We start from the raw sequence: 21,588 nt of genomic DNA on the forward strand, positions 1-21,588 counted from the left end.
AGAGAGTACGTTATGGAATACAGAATGAAAGATCAAGACTCTTGGAGATTTGTGGCACAAGTGATCTAACCATTTTATAACACTAACATTAGAAAACACGTCAGCTACCTTGCATACCAATCACTTGGGCAAACATACAAGCCCAATTCACTTTAGACTGACAAGAAAACAGAATAGACAGATGATTTGAATACTAATATACCAAAGTAGTCCCAGACGCAGAAGATAATTTGAAAAAGAGAGACATGAAACTGAAAGATATCTCAGCAATCTATGAGTTCAAAGAAGGAGGAACCAACCTATAACATAAAAGACAATTATGAGATAATTTGCTGGGAGCAACAAACATGATCTATGGAAGGTTCCAATCAAACAGAAGATGATATGATGGAAGTTGATCAAATGGAAGATGATCCATGTAATATCCTTCTTAAACAATTATAATTCCTTACGAGTAGTCGTAGTTATTAAAGGTGTTGTGATTGCATATTGAGTTGATGTTTCTTCAGATGTGTTCATTGATCGTGTTTGTGTGTCAAACTGTGTAACTGGTCGATGCTGTTACATAACACTTGGAATTCGCATCATCAGTTTGGAATCCCTATCTTGCTCAGAACATTGACCTCCTGGAATCTGTCCAGAGACGTGCAACCAAACGCATACCCTCCATCAGACACCTACCATATTCTGAGCGCCTTGTTTCCCTGGGCATGGATTCACTGAAGCTCCGGCGTCTGGCGACGGACTTGGTAAACACCCACAAGGTTATCAACCACCTCACCAACAACAACACTGAACACCTTTTTGATCTCCATGTGTCTAACACACGTGGACATGCCTACAAAGTCAGAAAACAACACAGCTCCCATGACTTTCGGAAACATTTTTTCACGCTCAGAGTTGCTGAAGCATGGAATAAACTGCCTGCGTCAGTTGTTGACTGCCATGACACTGCATCCTTTAAGGCCCTCATGCTTTCCGAAATCCGCCAAAACTACACCTGATTATATATACACTTTAGATGAGTTGTAGTGCACCTGAGCACTGTACACAATGTTTATTATTATATATAAGAAGTGTCTTCTCCAGTTGTGTTAATTAACATTGTATTCCGAGATGCACTGAATGGAGTTGTTAGTTCAGAATCATTGAGTTTTGTTCCATTCTCAAGTGCGGCAAGTAATGCTGAAGCATAAGATACAGTTGATGATATTAAATTTCCTTGTGCATTAAATGGTTGCGCATTTGCAGGTATATCTGTTGCTCGTGATACTTCTGCTATATTCCTTTTTACCCTGATTTCCTTTATATCTGGCATTGCCTCTATTTGGCCTGCTTTTGAGTCTGTCATGAAATCATTGTTTTTACTAATGTGATGATTTGGTGGGAAAGGAAAAGATGCTGGCTGAAACGTAAAGCTGATCTTGGGAATATTTCAATTCAGAACGTAAAGATATGCAACTAAATATCAAAGGCTGATGTGCTGCCACTCTACCAATGCACTACTATAATACAATAGTGTAGCTAGCGTGTCTGCCATCCGGGGTGGCCCTTCAGTCTGCCACACCTGGGCTGCCACAAAAAGTACATATTGCCTAAAGCAGACCCAAAAATGGCACCACACCCATAAAAGTACTGCACAGGGCAGACAACCCCTCTGTTCCCCTCTAGCTACACTAGTGCTCTAATAATAGTTAAAATTATGCTACACATACTGTAATGTATACTGAAACACTATCATCTTTTTAATATACAGTATGATACACCATCTTAACCACCATCATCACCATTGTAGGTAGTGGCATCATAATTGTTGTTCTTTTCACAGCTTTGCAAGCAGTTTGATCAGTGGCATTCACTCACCTTCCTCCCACTCTTACCATCCTCCTACTCTCACATTTCTCCCACTCTCACCTTCCTCCCAACAAACATTAATGCACTTTCATCTTCCTAAGAGAACTTGAAGAATTAAATTTTTTGGTTAAAATATGAAAAACAACCTTCAGTCCTCAGTTATTCCAATCTAAACCCATTTTATCATCTCCTTCACAAACACATTGAATGTATTACTCGACAAGTCAACAATACAGATTGATTAGCAAGAAATAGGAACCGAATTTCACACAAATTACCTCATAGTCTCATAATGTGGTATATGTACATTATTCCTGAAAAGAAGGCAGGCTTGTCATGGTTAGAATACCATTGATCACTAGTTTGTTGAATCAGGGTTGGCCTCAAGTTAAACAACTATATTGCACTATATGGCTGTCCTTACAAAAGCATACTTGATGAACACATGGACATTGATTAAGAGCTCAACTTTTTACTTACTTTTTACACAGATGTTTTCACTTTGCTTGTAATTGTCAGAGCAAGTACATCTCTTTGTTTCAGTGGAACAATAGGCATTACGAGCCTTACACTGATCCCCTTCTTCACATTTTTCACCAAATTTTTTCTCTGAAATATAGATTCTTTGGTTATTGGAATTCATGTTAAACTGATATAATAAACATTACAAAATAGGGTTATACAGGTAAAATTCAAAGAAATTTCCATAATAATATTTCCTTATATACAGACTAAGTAACAGGATTGATCATTAGATAATCATTAATTACATAGGGTGGGCATAAGAGGTATCAAATGTGGTATGCAAAAGAGCCGACTGGTATGGTCATGTGGTGCATATGGATGAAGACAGCTGTGTAAAGAAGTGCTGATCTCTAACTGTGGAAGGAACTTGTGGTAAAGGTAGACCCAGAAAGACATGATACGAGATGGTGAAGCATGATCTTGAAACATTGGGCCTCTTGGAAGCAATGAGTAGTGACCAAGATCTTTGGAAATATGCTGTGTATGAGGAAACACATCAAGCCAAGTGAAATCGTAGTTGTGGCCAATGCCAATCTCACATAACTAGCACCCATGCTGGTGGCACATAAAAAGCACCTGTCAGGTGTTGGGCCTCATGGAAGCAAAGACAAATGACCGAGGCCCTTGGCGATATGCTGTACTTGAGTAGAAGACCCATCAAGCCAAGTCAAATCATAGTCATGGCAGATACTGGTGTTACGCACCTGACACACATGCTGGTGGCATGTAAAAGCACCCATTACACTCTCGGAGTGGCTGGTGTTTGGAAGGGCATCTAGCCATAGAAACCATGCCAAATCAGACTGGAATCTGGTGCAACTCCTCAGCTTTCCAGCTTTGGTCTAGCCATCCAACCCATGCCAGCATGGACAATGGACGTTAAATGATGAAGATGTGCAGGTACAGCTGTATGGTTTAGAAGCTCTCTTTGTAACCACATAGTTTCAGGTTCAGCCCTACTGTGCGGCATCTTGGGTTAGTGTTTATTACTATATCTCCAAGTTGACCAATACCTTGTGAGTGAATTTGGTAGATGGAAACTGTGTGGAAACCTGTTACATATGTGTGTGTGTGTGTGTGTGTGTGTGTGTGTGTGTGTGTGTGCATGTGTGTTGTTGTCTATATTTGCTTTTTCAACCACTGTTTGACAGCTGGTGTTGGTTTGTTTTCATCCATATAACTTAGCAATTTCGCAAAATTGACCAACAAAATAAGTACCAGATTTTTAAGAAAATAAATATTGGGGTCAATTTACTTGACTAAAACTCTTCAAGACTGTACCCTAGCATGATTGCAGTTCAACAACTGAAGTAAGTGAAAAGATAAAAGATAGATAATAATTCTTGAAAAAAATATGGGATTTTATGTAGATCTATTAAGCAGATGGAAGTTATCTATAAACCTATCAAATTAGGTTAAGCCTAAAGACTGCAGTGGTATCTCTTGCAAACTGACTGATAATCTGAAATGCAAGTGCACATCACAAATAAGCAGTGAAAACCTGACATAAAAACTCACAAATTTAGATCAACGTCAATATTCTCAGCATCACCTTCAATATTTAAGACTGTTCAATGCTAACTTTAGAACAGATCAGCAAAACAACTTTATCTGTTTTGATTGTTATTTCATGTGAGGCTCAGCATTCTCATGGAAGGCCTAAAATCATTTCTAAACCCTTCCTAATTTGAAATAAAGGTAATTACAGGTGGTTCTGCTTGTTGATTTTACCTTGAACCATCTATCCATTACCTGTGGTTAGTAATGGGCAAAGAAATTTCAGGCAGTTCTGATTAGTATTATTTTTTAAATAACACTTTGGACATGCATATAAGTGCAGGTGTGGCTAAGTGGTAAGAAGCTTGCTTCCCATCCACATGGTTTCAGGTTCAGTCACACTGTGTGGCACCTTAGGCCAACCAAAGCCTTGTGAGTGGATTTAGTAGGCAGAAACTGAAAAGAAGCCTGTCATAGGTATGTGTGTGTGTGTGTGTCTGTGTGTGTGTGTGTGCGTGTGTGTGCATGTGTATTTATGTTGTCTTTATGTCTGTGTTTGCCCCTCACCCCCACCATTGCTTGACGGCCAGTATTGGTGTGTTTATGTCCCTGTAACTTAGCAGTTCAGCAAAAGAGACCATTAGAATAAGTACCAAGCTTACAAAGAATAAATCCCGGGATTTATTTCTTTGACTAAAAGGCAGTACTCCAGCATGGTAGCAGTCAAATGACTGAAACAAGTTAATGAATAAAAGAATACACGGAATATATCCTCAAGGTTTTCTATTTTTGAACTTAAATTAAAAGAGAGTTGACAAGAAGAAAATTTAATGTCCTCATATGGCAGTGCCCCAGCATGGCCACAGCTTGTGAGCTGAAACTAGAATCAATCAATCATAACAAGTTTACTTACTGTCTACACATTTTCCGTGTTTCCAAAAATAGACCTCAAAACAATCACATCTGTGTTGCTCATTACAGTGGGCCCTTTTATCAAGACACTCTTCCACGGTACAGTTTTTACCATAGGCTAGCTCTGTGAAGAGTCAAAAGTTATTAGGACAATCAAACTAGAGAAATTAAATTATTGTTATACTGATTTTTATACATTCAAATAAATGATAAATTGTCAGTTTGATGTTGAAGATTATGACACAACTGATATATAGAAATGAAAAACATTATCACCATTATTGTTGCTTTCATCATCGCCATCGTTGTCACCGCCATCATCATCATCAAATCAAAATCAAAATCGAAATCGATTAACATCAATGGAAATTGTAGCTGTGATACCAGTGCCGGTGGCACGTAAGAGAACCATCCGAACGAGGCCGTTGCCAGCGCTGCCCCGACTGGCCTCCGTGCCGGTGGCATGTAAAAATTACCATCCGATTGTGGCCGTTGTCAGCCTTGTCTGGCCCCTGTACCAGTGGCATGTAAAAAGCACCATCCGATCGTGGCCGTTTGCCAGCGTCGTCTGGCACCTGTGCAGGTGGCACGTAAAAAGCACCCACTACACTCACGGAGTGGTTGGCGTTAGGAAGGGCATCCAGCTGTAGAAACACTGCCAGATCAGACTGGGCCTAGCGCAGCCTTCTAGCTTCCCAGACCCCAGTTGAACCGTCCAACCCATGCTAGCATGGAAAACGGACGTTAAACGATGATAATGATGATGATTTAATATCTGTTTTCCATGCCGGCATGGGTTGGACAGCTTGACAGAAACTGGCAAGGCTAGGGGTCACACCCGGTTACATAGTCTGTTTTCACTTGATTTCTATGGCTAGATGCCCTTCCAAATGCCAACCATTCCACAGAGTGTACTAGGTGCTTTTTATGTGGTGCCATCACGGATGTGCTTTTTACATTGTACCAGCACCCACACCAATGCTCTTTACATGGCACCTTGGATTTAAGACTCAATTTTGTTGTGGTGGATGGTCTTCTTGAGTACAGCAATGTGCCACATAGCTCAGTCCTCTGTCATCTCCTTTGTAGGGTTCAGCATTTTGAGATCAGCCTTCAATACTTCATTCTATGTCTTCCAGGGTCTCCCTCTTCCACAACTTTATTCCACTTTAAATGATTAGCACTTCTTTATGCAACTGTCCTTATTCATTCTCGTCACAGGATCAAATAAGTGTAGTCTCCTCTCTTGCACACTCAGTGGAGCATACCAACTTCATTCCTTTTCAGCTTTTGCATGCCCTCTGCATTCAGGGCCCATGTCTCACTATCATGCAGCATTGCAGTTCATATACAAGCATCATACAATCTTCCCTTCAATCAGGAGGAAATTGTATTACACATGTATGTGTGTGTGTGTGTGTGTGTGTATATATATATAGCTTAATTAAATTAAATTAAGTCAATCTACCATGGGTTACACTTCATCAGTAAAGAAACCGGGAGAGACAAATATACACGAGGCGTCTGTATCAATGCCTTCGGAATATCTGTCTTAAAATTTTCAAGACCATCGTATTCGCGCCAACTTATCAGCAGTAAATATAAACTGCCGATTCAATCTCAGAATTAGTCAGAAAATTATCAATTAATCAATTTAGGGTAGCAAAAAAATTCAATACAAATTTTTCGCTACGAATGGCCTATTAAGGCCATTCCTAAATTGTTTAATTTTATATATTTAGTCTTTGACTATTTTCTCTTTCCCACTAGACCGCTGGTAGCGATAAATTTCTATTGAATTTTTTGCTACCCTAAATTGATTAATTGATAATTTTCTGACTAATTCTGAGATTGAATCGGCAGTTTATATTTACTGCTGATAAGTTGGCGCGAATACGATGGTCTTGAAAATTTTAAGACAGATATTCCGAAGGCATTGATACAGAGGCCTCGTGTATATTTGTCTCTCCCGGTTTCTTTACTGATGAAGTGTAACCCATGGTAGATTGACTTAATTTAATTTAATTAAGCTAGTTTACCATTAAAAACACCGAAACAATACATCGTATAAAGATGAATTAGGGTAAACGTTTTTAAATTTTCACCTAATTTCTGAATTACTACTTAGCGGTTTGAGTTATGGCTGCTCTTTCTAGTGGACGAATGGCCTATTAAGGCCATTCCTAAATTGTTTAATTTTATATATTTAGTCTTTGACTATTTTCTCTTTCCCACTAGACCACTGGTAGCGATAAATTTCTATTGAATTTTTTGCTACCCTAAATTGATTAATATATATATATATATATATGGTTAATCCAAACATGAACAAAGAGAAAACACAACAACACGAGGATGTGAAACAAGTATAGTATCATTGGAGGTTCAGAAAAGGAAAGAAAGAAGGAGGATTTAATGTTTCGAGCGGAGCTCTTCATCAGAAACATAGAAAAAGGAAAGGTCCAAAGAAGACAGAGAAAGAAAATCACCAATGATACACACGTGGTCACAAATATTTATGTGTATGTACGCCAGCCAAGATAAGTCAATAATTGTCTAAAGTCGTAAGACGCTCCTGTCCTTTGTACTGTCCACCTTCGTGTTTTTTATTTTTATTTTTGTTTTATATATAATTTTGTTTCTTGTATTTACATTCGTGTGGCATCCTGTCTTTGTTCCGTATACGTTCGACCCTCTTTCCAAGAAATCCAATGCCTGTGGCTTGGATTTTTCTTGGGGCTGGCCAGATCGGAGTGATATCGAGATTAAACAGCCGAAATCACTAAGATGATCCGGTTCCCGACTGAAGATTAGAGGCTTCGAGTGACCCGTCGGTTTTTTGTGTCGTCTCCTTGTGTGTTTTTGCGTTCTTGTCCCACTTTGTAATTTATATTTTATGTTAAATTCTATACATTATATATATATATATATATATATATATATATATGCCAAATATGCCGAAATATTGTCTATTAACCATATGAGTAAGTATCTCATTTATTTCTTTTGCCACATGTATCACTGACAAAGAGAGGGCTCTTAGTAGCTAACTCTGAAATCGGTCCGAATGAAATTTTTTAGAAATTTCTGTCGACCTTTTTTCGAGTTGTGTGCGTATTGTGAAAAAATTATATGGTTAATGGACAATATGTCCAATTTTTCGGCATATTTGGCATTAGAATTTTTTCCTTTGCCCTCATTTATGAATTGTTTATAAATTTAACCGTTAATGGTATTTTTTAATATGTTGGCCATTGATAAAATTTTTTCGAGAAAATATTTTTTTTCGAAAAGAATTTTATCCTCACATTTGATATATATATATGTATATACATACACATAAATATTTCCAGAACACCTTACTGTCAGGGTCAATTGCTATGCACTGCTCTTTTTGCCACCTCCTTGAGATGGTTGGATGATTTATTGTGCTTTTTTCTATCTATATCTGATTTATGCAGTTTGTATTCCCATTCAGCATTGTGACATTCTTTCCTGACAAGTCTGACTGCTGCAGTCTCCCAATTTGCACTCTTTGGATGTTTTTTGTGCTTACATGGTACCAATGTCGCATATGCTGTCCATATTCAGGATGTTCTGAAGTATAGTGCTCACATCTCCAGAGTCGTAAAATTCTAGCCAGTTTGGGCATTGTAGCTTGGTGCAGTAAGAGTTCCAGACTGCTTTATTCCAATCAAAGTGAGCTGTTTGGAGATGGCTGTGGTTTTTGTTGCTACCCAAAAGGGACAGATTGGCAATGATCATAGCATGTTCAGAGTCACCTAAAGGTTCCTCAGTAGTAACACTAATAACCATTTCAGGAGTAGTGGCAAAGAGAAGATCCAAAGGCTTGTCACCTCTTGTTGGAGAGATGACTACTTGGAACCAGTTTGAGTCCAGCAGTAGCTCGAGGAAATCATTTGCACTTAGCGGCCAATGGAGGTTTCCCAATCAATCTCAGGGTGATTGAAGTCATCTGCAATAAAAACATAAGAGATTGTTTACCTTGTGGCAGTTCTGAGGATATTACAAAGTTGTGTGTCCTGATGGTAATTTGTTGGGGTGGGTGCAGTAAACAACTCCAAGTAGAAGTGTTGACTTCTCATTCCAGTATGGATAACAAGCATTAAATTATGATGATGATGATGATGCACAAGTGTTTCCATTTTGCTCACATATTAGTGTATTTTCCTCATAAGTTCTCTCTCTCTCTCTCTCTCTCTTTATACAGGTTTTTGTCCATCCTTTACTTTTGAAGCATGAAGTAACATGATTTATTTATTATTTTGGCTGAATTCCAGCCTGGGCTGCAACAACAAAGTTTACCAGCCACATTTCTCAGTCCATCATCACAGCCTCAAGGTCCTGGATACATTTCAGGCCAGTGTCTACAATCAAATTGTCGATGTGTGATGACGTTTTCCTTTTCTTGCTTCACCATGAAATTGGTTCTGCAAGACTAATTTGGATGCCTCCAGTTCATGGTGGTGTATGCAGTGACCAGATAGTCACAGTTGTCTTTGCCTGATCTTCTCTATAACATTCAGCAGATCCCCATAAAGGCATTCATTTGTCAATAACATATATTTTCAGTTTGGTTCATAAAGAAAAATACAAAAATGAAACACTGTAAAAAAACTTTAAAAAAATAACGGATAAAAAATTATCTATTGCATTTGATGGCATATAAGATGCATCTATTTTTTGAAAAACAATGTCTCAAAAAAGTTCCACTTGAGATTATGATGATGTTTTTCGAATAACATTGTACAGTGGGTAAGTGTGAGAGGTCAGGACTGGCATGTTTTGAACATAAAACAAGGAGAATATTGTTGACAGGATATATCTGGTTGAAATGCTAAAGTGTTAATACACTAAAACTTTTTCCTGAATATGTGATGCTGAAATTGGGATGCATCTAATATGCCTGTGCATTTTTATGCCATCAAATACAGTACTTTCAATATATCTGTAACTTTTATCTATTTTTAAAAAACTATTTCTAAGAGTAATTGTAGTCCTTTCTGTAGTTCAATGTCAATGTTCCGTTGTTTTTAACTTACTTTTTTCACACTTAGTTCCAAGACGAAAATATTTATCTTCACAGACACACTTTTGAGAGCTGCAAATGGCAAATTCATTTATGCAGGATGTATTTGTTTCACAATTCTCATTAAGTGCCAATTCTGCAATGAAACACATTAATTATAAAAATTAAACTGTGTACACCAACTTATAATAATTATTATATTAAAATTTATGGAACTCAACAACAGAAATAATGCATTTCTGAATTGTTAGATAATGCTATTAGATTTTCTCTTATGATAATATATTATTGTTATTATATTTATTATTCATAATTTTAGGAAGATATCAAAAGATTTCTTTCTTTAAAAATGAATTAGGTACATTTTGGGAGAACATGCATCAAAGTTTCAAGTTTAACAAGAATGTTTATGATCAAAATGTGTTGGAGGGTAACAAAACAAATTGAAAATATAAAGAAAAATTACACTGGAAAACACTCAAGAAAGTGTAACGGTTTGTTGTTAAGGTGTTGGTTGCCAGTATGCAAGATGGAAGAGAACAGTGATAGTGGTTGTAAAGAAATATTTATTTACCGTTACTTTAATATCTACCATACCACAACAGGTAGGCTAGTGTAATAGTATAACACAGTTTGTAAAGCATGCAAGGTAAAAAGAGTTAATTTTGGCCTGTATATGAGTGTACACAAAGTAGTATATATATAGAGATATGGTGATGTTGCAGAGAAAAGAAAGGGAGCTAATGAAAATGAGAGAGTGTGGATGAGACACTTTCTACATTGTTGTCACTCTCTGAAGTTATCTCAGTAGAGACAGTATTTTGTTTGAGCTGGTCAGCCGCCTCTCTGTCAGTCGCTCTCACTAACTGCTTTGGCTTACAGAGGGAGTTCTTGTTTTTCTAACTATCCAAAACCAGCCAGAAGGATAGACATATTGTTGAGAACAATAGATTTCGTTGGCGGTCTGTTATGTCTATTCTAGCTTTTGGTGAAATAGAAGAGGTTAGAAGGGTCAAGTGGCAAAGATATTATTCTGCTTAGCAAAGGCATCTGGCAAATGTAACAGCTCTCACTCACAGGAAAACTACTGTTTTACCGTGAGAAAAGTGCTGTTGAACTGTTAAGTGAAATTTGGCCATCGAGGATTGAATCCACACTATACCTGGGTCAATAAAATAAGTACCACTTGAGTACTGCAGTTGATGTAATCAACTTATCCCCTATCCAAAATTGCTGGCCTTGTACTAAAATTGGAAACAATTACTATTAATAATAATAATAATAATAATAATAATAATAAAATAATAATAATAATGTTTTTTTTTTTTTGTATCTAAGAAGGAATGCAGGATTTTCTCATTCATATTTTGAATTTCTGTGTTTCTATGTTAATAAGGGATTACACTGGGGTCGATGTAATTGACTTACCCCATCCCACCAAATTGCCAGTCTTTTGCCAAAATTTCTAACCTTAGATGACGAAACCTTTCCTAAGTATCCTAGCTGACCATACTAATACTGTTTTCTGGAACTGCACTAAACTAAGTTTTATGCCTATTTCCTCTATGCATCTGTTCATATATCTAAAGATAGTTCCTGATGCACATTTAACTGCTGGAATGTATTTTGCCCACATTTTCCATAACCTCTGTAACTCAATGGCTATGTCCTGGTACTTTGATATTTTTTCTATATTTTGAAGTTGACTTTCTCATCATTTGTGACTGTAAAATCAACTACCTGGCTCTTCTATTCACTTTGTCTGCTAATACTACTAAATCAGGCCTTCATCATTATCGTCGTCATCATCATCATCATTTATCATCCATTTTCCATGCCGGCATAGGCTGGATGGTTCGACAAGAGTTAGCAAGCCAGAGGGCTGAACCAGGTCCCAGTTGCCTGTTCAAACATGGGTTTTATAGCTAGATGACCTTCCAAATGACAGCCACTCCAGAGAGTGTACTGGGTGCTTATTACGTAGTACTGGCACAAGTGCTTTTTATGTGACACCAGCATGGCACAGGTACTTCCTATGTAGTACCAGCATGGATGCTTTTTACATGGTGCCAGTACCCACAAGGTCACCAAGTGGCTTGCAAGACAAAGATGTCTCAGCTGAGAGAAGTGGTCATGTGACAGGCGAGAGGTTGGGGTATGATCAGAGGATACAGATAGCTGTTTTGTGACAAGAAATATTTGGCTACCCCAATAGGATAAAAAAGCAGGCAGAGAGAGAGAGAGAGAGAGAGAGAGAGTGAGGGCCTACCTACAGGGAATAGTGGGTAGAAGGGTATGAGTCACACAGATGAATTAAAGATGTATCATAACAGTGTGAGGGGATGTATTTAGAGATAAGAAGTGACATTGAGAGGAACTGGAGGGGCATATAGCGGGTGATAGAGGTTTTGGTAAGATGGGTTGGGGGTGAGTTTTGCCATAGGACAGAATTATGTGTGCTTGATGAGGAGAGGGAGTGATGGCCATAAAGGACATACCTCTATGTATGGATGGCCACAATTTTACTTAGCTTGACATGTCTTCTCAAGCACACCAAATTGCCAGAAGTCTCATTCCCTTGTCATCCCCTCATTGTGGCTCAATATCTGAAGATCCTTTCTCACCACTCTGTCCTACATCTTCCTCTATCTACCCCTTCTACAGGCTCCCTCTACAGCTTAGAGATAGGTACTTCTTTATGCAGTTGTTCTCATCCATACACATCCAATAACCACACTCGCACAGTCTTCTCTCATGCACATTACATCTGATGCCTCTTGTACCTGGTTATTTTCTTAAATTATTTACACTCTGTCACACATGCACAGTGACATTACCCATCCAGTGGTGTATGCTGGCTTCATTTCTTTCAAGCCTTCACTTATCCTCTATAGTCACATCCCATGATTCACTGTCATGGAGCATCGCTATTCATATACAGATAGCATACAATCTGCCTTTCATGCTGAAGGAAACCCCCTTTGTTACCAACTTTGTCAGCCCATTCTTACTCTAGCAACTACACTGCCAGAGCGTCCTCCTCCAATGTTAACTTGGTTACCTAGGTAACAGAAGTTATCTACTACTTCTAAGGAACCCCACCCACCAGACATTTGAGGAAAGCTATATTCTGTACATTCTTTGTGTTTATTGTACCTGCACACCTGCCACACACACAGACTACTTTCTCTATACGGCCGGGTTAGTAACGAAAGGGTGAGATTTGGGTTCAAATTTACATTTAAATAACAACAGGTTCTCACGGCCGGGTTGGTATTATGAACCAAAAAATAATTTTTCGGTTGGGTACGGCCGGGTTAGTAACGAAAGGGTTAACCTTCCTGTGACACTGCTGCACTTCTTATGTGTCCATAGCTTGCACTGGGTACACTGTATGGAGTTTCAACTACTATTTTTCTATATATTGAGCAGGGCCAGCTCCCTGGAGGGATCAGTCACACCCTTATTTTTCAAGATATTTGTTTCATTGGGAAATGAAGAAAAGACCTTTTGTTGGTATTTTCCTGTCAACCAGAAATGTCAGCTTGATATTTCCTGATCCCTCTATCCTCAACTCATTCTTCTAACCTCCTTTATTAAAATAGAGACTGAGAGATTATTCAACATAGGTTATTGGTATCCTATGGTTAAACATGTTCACCATCATCACTATGATATGTTGTTAGTCACAACTGCAGTAGCAGCAACAGGGATTAACTACCATAACCAGCCATGCTTTGTCGTACAAATCCATATACATACCTATTTCTTTACTACCTACAAGGGGCTAAACACAGAAGAGACAAACAAGGACAGACAAACGGATTAAGTCGATCATATCGACCCCAGTGTGTAACTGGTACTTAATTAATCGACCCCGAAAGGATGAAAGGCAAAGTCGACCTCGGCGGAATTTGAACTCAGAACGTAACGGCAGACGAAATACTGCAAAGCATTTCGCCCGGCGTGCTACCATTTCTGCCAGCTCGCCGCCTATACATATACATACCTTTAACCCTGGTCAACATCACCAGAAGAGCACAGCTTGCCTGACACTAACATACACACACATCAACAAGCTTAAAAATTTACCCTGTTTAACTCTCTCCCTCTCTCACTCGCTCGCTCGATTGCTGAGACTGTTTTGTTGATTTTTTGTAGTTTAAAGTAAATAAATATTTTTATGTCGTAGAGAAGATTCATCAATTATTCCTTTAATAAACACTTCATTCACCGCCCTTCTCTACAACATATCAATACCAATCATCTATACTGTAAAACAAACATATACACTGGTGATTTAACCCTTTAGCATTTAAACCGGCCATATCCGGCCTAAAGTATTCTGCCTGTTTTATGGTCAAACTGGCCAGATTTGGTCTCTCACACCAACCCTACAATATCGTTTTAAAAATTAACAGCTACCTCATCAAAATCTCATAGCTACAAGATAATGCATGATTAGTTCAAAACTACGAGGATGAAAAAGCATTAATTTGGGTAGAATAATGCGAACACTAAAGGGTTAAACCAAACACTATTACTGGTAACATACACATTACAACATGCTAGTATGCAGCAACATAAAGTATGGAATAATTAAGCTTTCATTGTAATACAAGCTACCATTAGCAGCCCACTATTATTAGTATATTTCTTAAAATTAAAACACTGAGGTTAATTTTTCTTTTCCAGCTTGCTTATGTTTGCTATTGTACATTTAGTTAGGGTTTCTTGCATCACAATTTTGACATATATGGTGAAATTTACGCTATACTGCTGATAACAGAAACACTATTTTATATTTTTGGTTTGGTCTGGAGAAATGAGCTGCACTTATAGCCATGGAAGCACTCCGTTGGTTACGACGACGAGGGTTCCGGTTGATCCGAATCAACAGAACAGCCTGCTCGTGAAATTAACGTGTAAGTGGCTGAACACTCCACAGACACGTGTACCCTTAACGTAGTTCTCGGGGATATTCAGCGTGACACAGAGAGTGACAAGGCCGGCCCTTTGAAATACAGGTACAACAGAAATAGGAAGTAAGAGTGAGAGAAAGTTGTGGTGAAAGAGTACAGCAGGGATCACCATCATCCCCTGTCGGAGCCTCGTGGAGCTTTAGGTGTTTTTCGCTCAATAAACACTCACAACGCCCGGTCTGGGAATCGAAACCACGATCCTATGACCGCGAGTCTGCTGCCCTAACCACTGGGCCATTGCGCCTCCATAGTAGCCCCTCTCAGACTAGTGAGATACATATGATATTCTTCTTGAACAATTTTAAGACAACAGCTACAGAAGAAACATGAACAGGGACAGAATTCCTGAGTGCCAACGCTTCAGCAAGAAAGGAATTGGTAAAGTAATTAATATGAACCCTGTGGAGACATATTATGGGTAATGAGAGTGGAAGAGGTAAGTGAGGAAAGACTGAATGGAAGTAACACAAGATCTGTCGGTTCTGACAGCAGAGGTCATTGTAGCAGTGGTAGATAATGCAGAGAGGAGACGGCATGTCAATGAGCCAGAGGTTGGAGTATTACGAGTGACTTCATACCAATCATTCAGGTTGTGTTTCTCTGGATGCAGCCTAGGATGGCTGTAAGTTTAGCACCAGGATCACGTTGAGACACAGAGAATACCTAGGTTTGCTACATATGTATGTGTAGAGGTGAGCAGTTAAACTAAAGTATAAATCACATCTCATTAGCTGATAATTTAAATTATCATTCATAATGGAAACACAAGGACCACATATTTATGAGGAAAAGGGACTGTTGCTTATACTAGGTTCAGCAGAATACTGGAACTTATTTTATTGACTCTAGAAAAATGAAACGTAAAGCTGATCTTGGGAAGATTTTAATTCAGAATGTAAAGATATGCAACTAAATATCAAAGGCTGATGTACTGCCACTCTACCAATGCACCACTCTAATACAATAGTGTAGCTAGCGTGTCTGCCATCCAGGGTGGCCCTTCAGTCTGCCATACCTGGGCTGTCACAAAAAGTACATATTGCCTACAGCAGACCCAAAAGTGGCACCACACCCATAAAAGTGCTGTACAGGGAAGACAAACCCTCTGTTCCCCTCTAGCTACACTAGTGCTCTAATAATAGTTAAAATTATGCTACACATACTGTACTGTATACTGAAACACCACCATCTTTTTAATATACAGTATGATACACCATCTTAACCACCATCATCACCATTGTAGGTAGTGGCATCATAATTGTTGTTCTTTTCACAGCTTTGCAAGCAGTTTGATCAGTGGCATTCACTCACCTTCCTCCCACTCTTACCATCCTCCTACTCTCACATTTCTCCCACTCTCACCTTCCTCCCAACAAACATTAATGCACTTTCATCTTCCTAAGAGAACTTGAAGAATTAAATTTTATGGTTAATATATGAAAAACAACCTTCAGTCTTCAGTTATTCCAATCTAAACTCATTTTATTGTCTCTTTCACAAACACTTTGAATGTATTACTCGACAAGTCAACAATACAGATTGATTAGCAAGAAATAGGAACTTAATTTCACATAAATTACCTCATAGTCTCATAATGTGGTATATGTACATTATACCTATGTAGCAAGTCATAAAAGGTGGCAATATTACATAATGTTCGTTTGCCCGAACAAGCACAATTGTTGGTATCCCAATGGTTAAAATTACTGCCCATATATGAATTCTAAACTTTCGTAAAAGAAATCTTTCACGAAATACAGTTCTTAGAATTCGGATATGAGTAGTTATAAAAACCCTGATTTTTGGGAAATTACTCAAATGGCTGCACCAGGCCCCAATCTTGATCTGGAAGAGTTTCTACAGCTGGATGCCCTTCCTAATGCCAACCACTCTGAGATTGTAAGTGGGTGCTTTTTACGTGCCACCAGCACGGGACCCAGTCAGGTGGTACTGGCAACGACCTCGCTCAAATCTTTTTACACATGCCACCAGCACAGGTGCCAGTAAGGCGATGCTGGTAACGATCACACTCAAATGGTGCCCTTTTATGTGCCACTGGTACGGAAGCCGGTTAGCCGCTCTGTCAACGATCACCCTTATATGGTGCTCTTTGCACCTCGCTAGCACGGATGCCAGTCATCGAATTTGATTTTGATTTTGATTTCGATTTCACTTGCCTCAACAGGTCTTCGCAAGCAGAGTTTAGTGACCAAAGAAGGAAAAGGTATGCATAAGCGGGCTGGTGACGCTCCTGGCATAAGCCACAGATTATGGTCTCATTTGGCTTGCCGCGTCTTCTCAAGCACAGCATATTTCCAAAAGTCTCAGTCGCTAGTCATTTCCTTGGTGAGGCCTAAAGTTCGAAGGTCGTACTTCACCACTTCATCCCAGGTCTACTGCTTCCACAGGTTCCCTCAACAGCTAGGGTGTGGCACTTTTTCACACAGCTATCCTCATCCATTCTCACCACGTGACCATACCAGCGCAGTCGTCTCTCTTGCACATCACATCTAATGCTTCTTAGGTCCAACTTTTCTCTCGAGGTACTTACACTCTGTCTAGTATGCACACTGACATTACACATCCATCAGATCATACTGGCTTCATTCCTTGCGAGCTTACACATGACCTCAGCAGTCACAGCCCATGTTTCACTGCCATGTAGCATGGCTGTTCATACACAAGTGTCATACAGTCTACCTTTTACTCTGAGTGAGAGGCCCTTTGTCACCAGCAGAGGTAAGAGCTCTCTGAACTTTGCCCAAGATATTCTTATTCTAGCAGTTACACTTTCAGTGCACCCGCCTCCGCTACTGACTTGGTCCCTAAGTAACGGAAGCTATCAACTACTTCTAGTTTTTCTCCCTGGAATGTGGCAGAAGTTCGTCTCTGCACATTTTCAGTGTTTATCGCTCCCGAGCATCTGCCACATACAAAAACTATCTTCTCAATTAGCCTTCCCTTGATATTACTGCACCTCTTATGTGTCCATAGCTTACACTGGGTACATCTTATAGAGTTTCTACCTACACCTCTATTTTTTTTTTTATTATTTCTAAGAGTAATTGTAATCCTTTTTATAGTTCAATGTCAAAGTTCTGTTGTTTTTAACTTACTTTTTTTACACTTAGATTCATCTTCAAAATAATCATCTTGACAGACACACTTTTGATTTCTGCAAATGGCAAATTCATTTATGCAGGATGTATCTCTTTCACAATTCTCATTAAGTGCCGATTCTGCAATGAAACACATTAATTATAAAAATTAAACTGTGTACACCAACTTATAATAATTATTATATTCAAATTTATGGAACTCAACAACAGAAATAATGCATTTCTGAATTGTTAGATAATGCTATTAGATTTTCTCTTATGATGATATATTATTGTTATTATATTTATTATTCATTATTTTAGGAAGATATCAAGAGATTTTTTTCTTTAAAAATGAATTAGGTACATTTTGGAGAACATGCATCAAAGTTTCAAGTTTAACAAGAATGTTCATGATCAAAATGTGTTGGTGGTTAACAAAACAAACTGAAAACACAAAGAAAAATTACACTGGAAAACACTCAAGAAAGTGTAACGGTTTGTTGTTAAGGTGTTGGTTGCCAGTATGCAAGATGGAAGAGAACAGTGATAGTGGTTGTAAAGAAATATTTATTTACCGTTACTTTAATATATACCATACCACAACAGGTAGGCTAGTGTAATAGTATAACACAGTTTGTAAAGCATGCAAGGTAAAAAGAGTTAATTTTGGCCTGTATATGAGTGTACACAAAGTAGTATATATATAGAGATATGGTGATGTTGCAGAGAAAAGAAAGGGAGCTAATGAAAATGAGAGAGTGTCGGATGAGACAGCTTCTACATTGGTAAACTCCATTGTTGTCACTCTCTGAAGTTATCTCAGTAGAGACAGTATTTTGTTTGAGCTGGTCAGCCGCCTCTCTGTCAGTCGCTCTCACTAACTGCTTTGGCTTACGGAGTTCTTGTTTTTATAACTATCCAAAACTAGCCAGAAGGATAGAGATATTGTTGAGAACAATAGATTCCGCTGGCGGTCTGTTATCTCTATTCTAGCCTTTTGATCCCAGACCTTGTTCCACACCTGTAATTTCTTCCCTAGTTCTGGTCATCATTCAGCTATAAGAATAAGGTCATCGGTGTAGAAGAGGTCCTGTGGGCAGCCAGTTTTAAATCCCTCTGTTATGGCCTAGAGAACTATGATAAACAAGAAGGGTCTGTGAGCCAATCCTTGGTGAACTCCTAACTATACACTAAATTCCAAGCTAATATCATTGCCGACTTTCACCTCAGACTCCATCCTGTACATGGCCTGTACAGCTCTCACCAACCACTCATCTATTCCTGGCTTCAGCATTGCCCACCAGATAAGAGAGTCAGTGTCCCCATCCAAGGATTTCTCCATGTTGACAAGAACCAAGTACAGAGGTTTATTTTTGGCTAAATACTTCCCCTGCAGTTGCTAGTCCAAAAGATAGCATCAGTAGTGTTCCTTCCAGGTACAAACACAAACTGCATCTCATCTAGACTAACCCTCTTCCTAATTAGTTGAGCTATGATCCTTTCTGTAACTTTCATCACTTGGTCCAGCGATCTGATACCTCTGTAATTATTTCTGTCTAAAGCATCATCTTTACCTTTGTAACAGTTGACTATAATGTTGCTACACCAGTTGTTGGGTATGACTTACAAGGGGACAATCTGATTAACTATACTGGTGACTAGGCCATATCCTACTCTACAAGTTTACTAAGTTTATTTACTCTGTCAGTATGAATCTTAAAACTCTGCAAAATCTTATACTTCTTACTTACTAGCACTTGACTAGGTTCACATTTGTACCACTTATCAGTATGGTCATTTTCTAGCTTTCTACATAACTTCCAATGGATTATTCTCCCTAAGTTGTCATACTTTTTTGTATTCCTTTTGTGCTAGCATACTACATTCATTAACTATATAAGTTACACTTTCGTCCTTTAATTTATGTAACCTACATAGAGAATTTACCTGATTTTTATCTATCTTAGCTTTTATTCAGTTATTCCTCTATGCCTGATCTTATGTTCCAATTAACAAACTTTCTGTCTCTCTTTTTAGCTTTCCTTTCTACCACCACAACCATGTTTCACTATTATTATTTTCTGCAACTATTTTTAGAAATCTACCATGCAAAGCTTTCTCTTATCAGTCAGATAATCTTGCTTCTTTTTTATGGCTTTTACTGACATTTGGTTTTTTGGTTTCCTTATCTCCTACTGTTACACTAAAATTTTGTCACTATTACCTACATAGGAAGCTATATCCACTCTAGCTAACTCCACACAGTCTTCTACTGATATTAAACCTCTACCACCTTTCTTTCTAGGTAAATAGAATCTTGCTACTCCTCTCTTTTACTCTTTTACTTGTTTCAGTCATTTGACTGCGGCCATACTGGAGCACCGCCTTTAGTCGAGCAAATCGACCCCAGAACTTATTCTTTGTAAGCCCAGTACTTATTCTATCGGTCTATTTTGCCGAACCGATAAGTGACGGGGACGTAAACACACCAGTATCGGTTGTCAAGCAATGCTAGGGGGACAAACACAAACACACACACACATATATACATATATATGACAGGCTTCTTTCAGTTTCCGTCTACCAAATCCACTCACAAGGCATTGGTTGGCCCAAGGCTCTAGCAGAAGACACTTGCCCAAGATGCCACGCAGTGGCATGAACTCGGAACCATGTGGCTGGTTAGCAAGCTACTTACCACACAGCCACTCCTGCGCCTCCATTCATATTGAATTCATTCTTCTGTCTAGATTTGCTAATTCAGATCTTGTCCAATCTACAAAAGCTGCTGAATATCTAAGTAAGGATGCTGAACCAAATATTTACAGCCTTCACCAGATTCGGACCATTTAGCTTTGACTTCATTAACTTCCTCACCCAACTTTCTCTTTCATTTCTATAGTTAGTATTCTGTCAGATTCTAATACTCCTTGATGCTTATAACTTACCCCTTTCAATGATTTTAATCTCTGGCCATCTAGTTTTTGAATGCTTTCACTACTGACTACCTTTACTTTTTTTATGACTAATATTGCACACTTATCTATGCCAAATTCCATGCTTATATCTTTGCTAAAGAGTCTTACAGTTTTTATTAAAGAATCTGTCTCCTTTTTATTCTTACTAAAAAGCTTCAAATACTCCTTGTAGAGCAAATTGTTAATGTTTCCTTTACTATCTCTGAACTGATACCCAGCCTTTGCCTTTCTTAATACTAAATTGAGGGGTGGTTAAAGGTAACATAAATATCAAAGGAGACAATGAGTCTCCTTGGAAGATTACCTCTCTTGATATTAACTTTCCCTAAGGTTGTATTACCTAAGTAAAGGTCTACTTTCCATTTTTTTTTTGTGTTATAGCTAACTAAATCTTTTATGTTATCTGTAATATTGAATATACTCAAACATTTGCTTATCCATGAACATGAAATCATGTCATAGGTGTTCTTATAATCTATCCATAATAAAATTTTTCTTTCTTGATTTCACTTCTTTTAGAACTGCTTTGTCTATGTATAATAGATCATGCACTCCTCTAGCCTTCTTCCTGCAATCTTTCTGTTTTTTCTGGAAGTAAATTCTGTCTGTCAAGATGTTCAGAAATGCTTCATGAGAGCATTCCTGTTAACACTTTGCTCACTAATGGTAAGCAAATTATTGGTCTATAA

The 21,588-nt window shown here is 38.4% G+C and overlaps 1 protein-coding gene across 6 annotated transcripts in view; it reads right to left on the bottom strand.

Annotated features, from left to right (window-relative positions):
• LOC115224067 (tyrosine-protein phosphatase 10D) overlaps positions 1–21,588 on the bottom strand; it is a 145,482-nt gene that overhangs the window by 25,178 nt on the left and 98,716 nt on the right. For 4 of the 6 annotated variants that reach the window (XM_036500566.1, XM_036500565.1, XM_036500563.1 and 1 more), the window contains exons 4-7: positions 17,937–18,059; positions 9,852–9,974; positions 4,790–4,912; positions 2,335–2,463 (exon numbers count right to left, since the gene is read on the bottom strand). In XM_036500566.1, coding sequence (XP_036356459.1) covers positions 2,335–2,463; positions 4,790–4,912; positions 9,852–9,974; positions 17,937–18,059 — 498 coding nt within the window. Of the gene's footprint in view, positions 1–2,334; positions 2,464–4,789; positions 4,913–9,851; positions 9,975–17,932; positions 18,060–21,588 lie in introns of all 6 variants that reach the window. The other 2 variants (XM_036500568.1, XM_036500567.1) reach the window with 2 other exon arrangements.

Source organism: Octopus sinensis, linkage group LG2 (genome assembly GCF_006345805.1).
Source record: "Octopus sinensis linkage group LG2, ASM634580v1, whole genome shotgun sequence".
Lineage (NCBI taxonomy): Eukaryota > Metazoa > Mollusca > Cephalopoda > Octopoda > Octopodidae > Octopus > Octopus sinensis.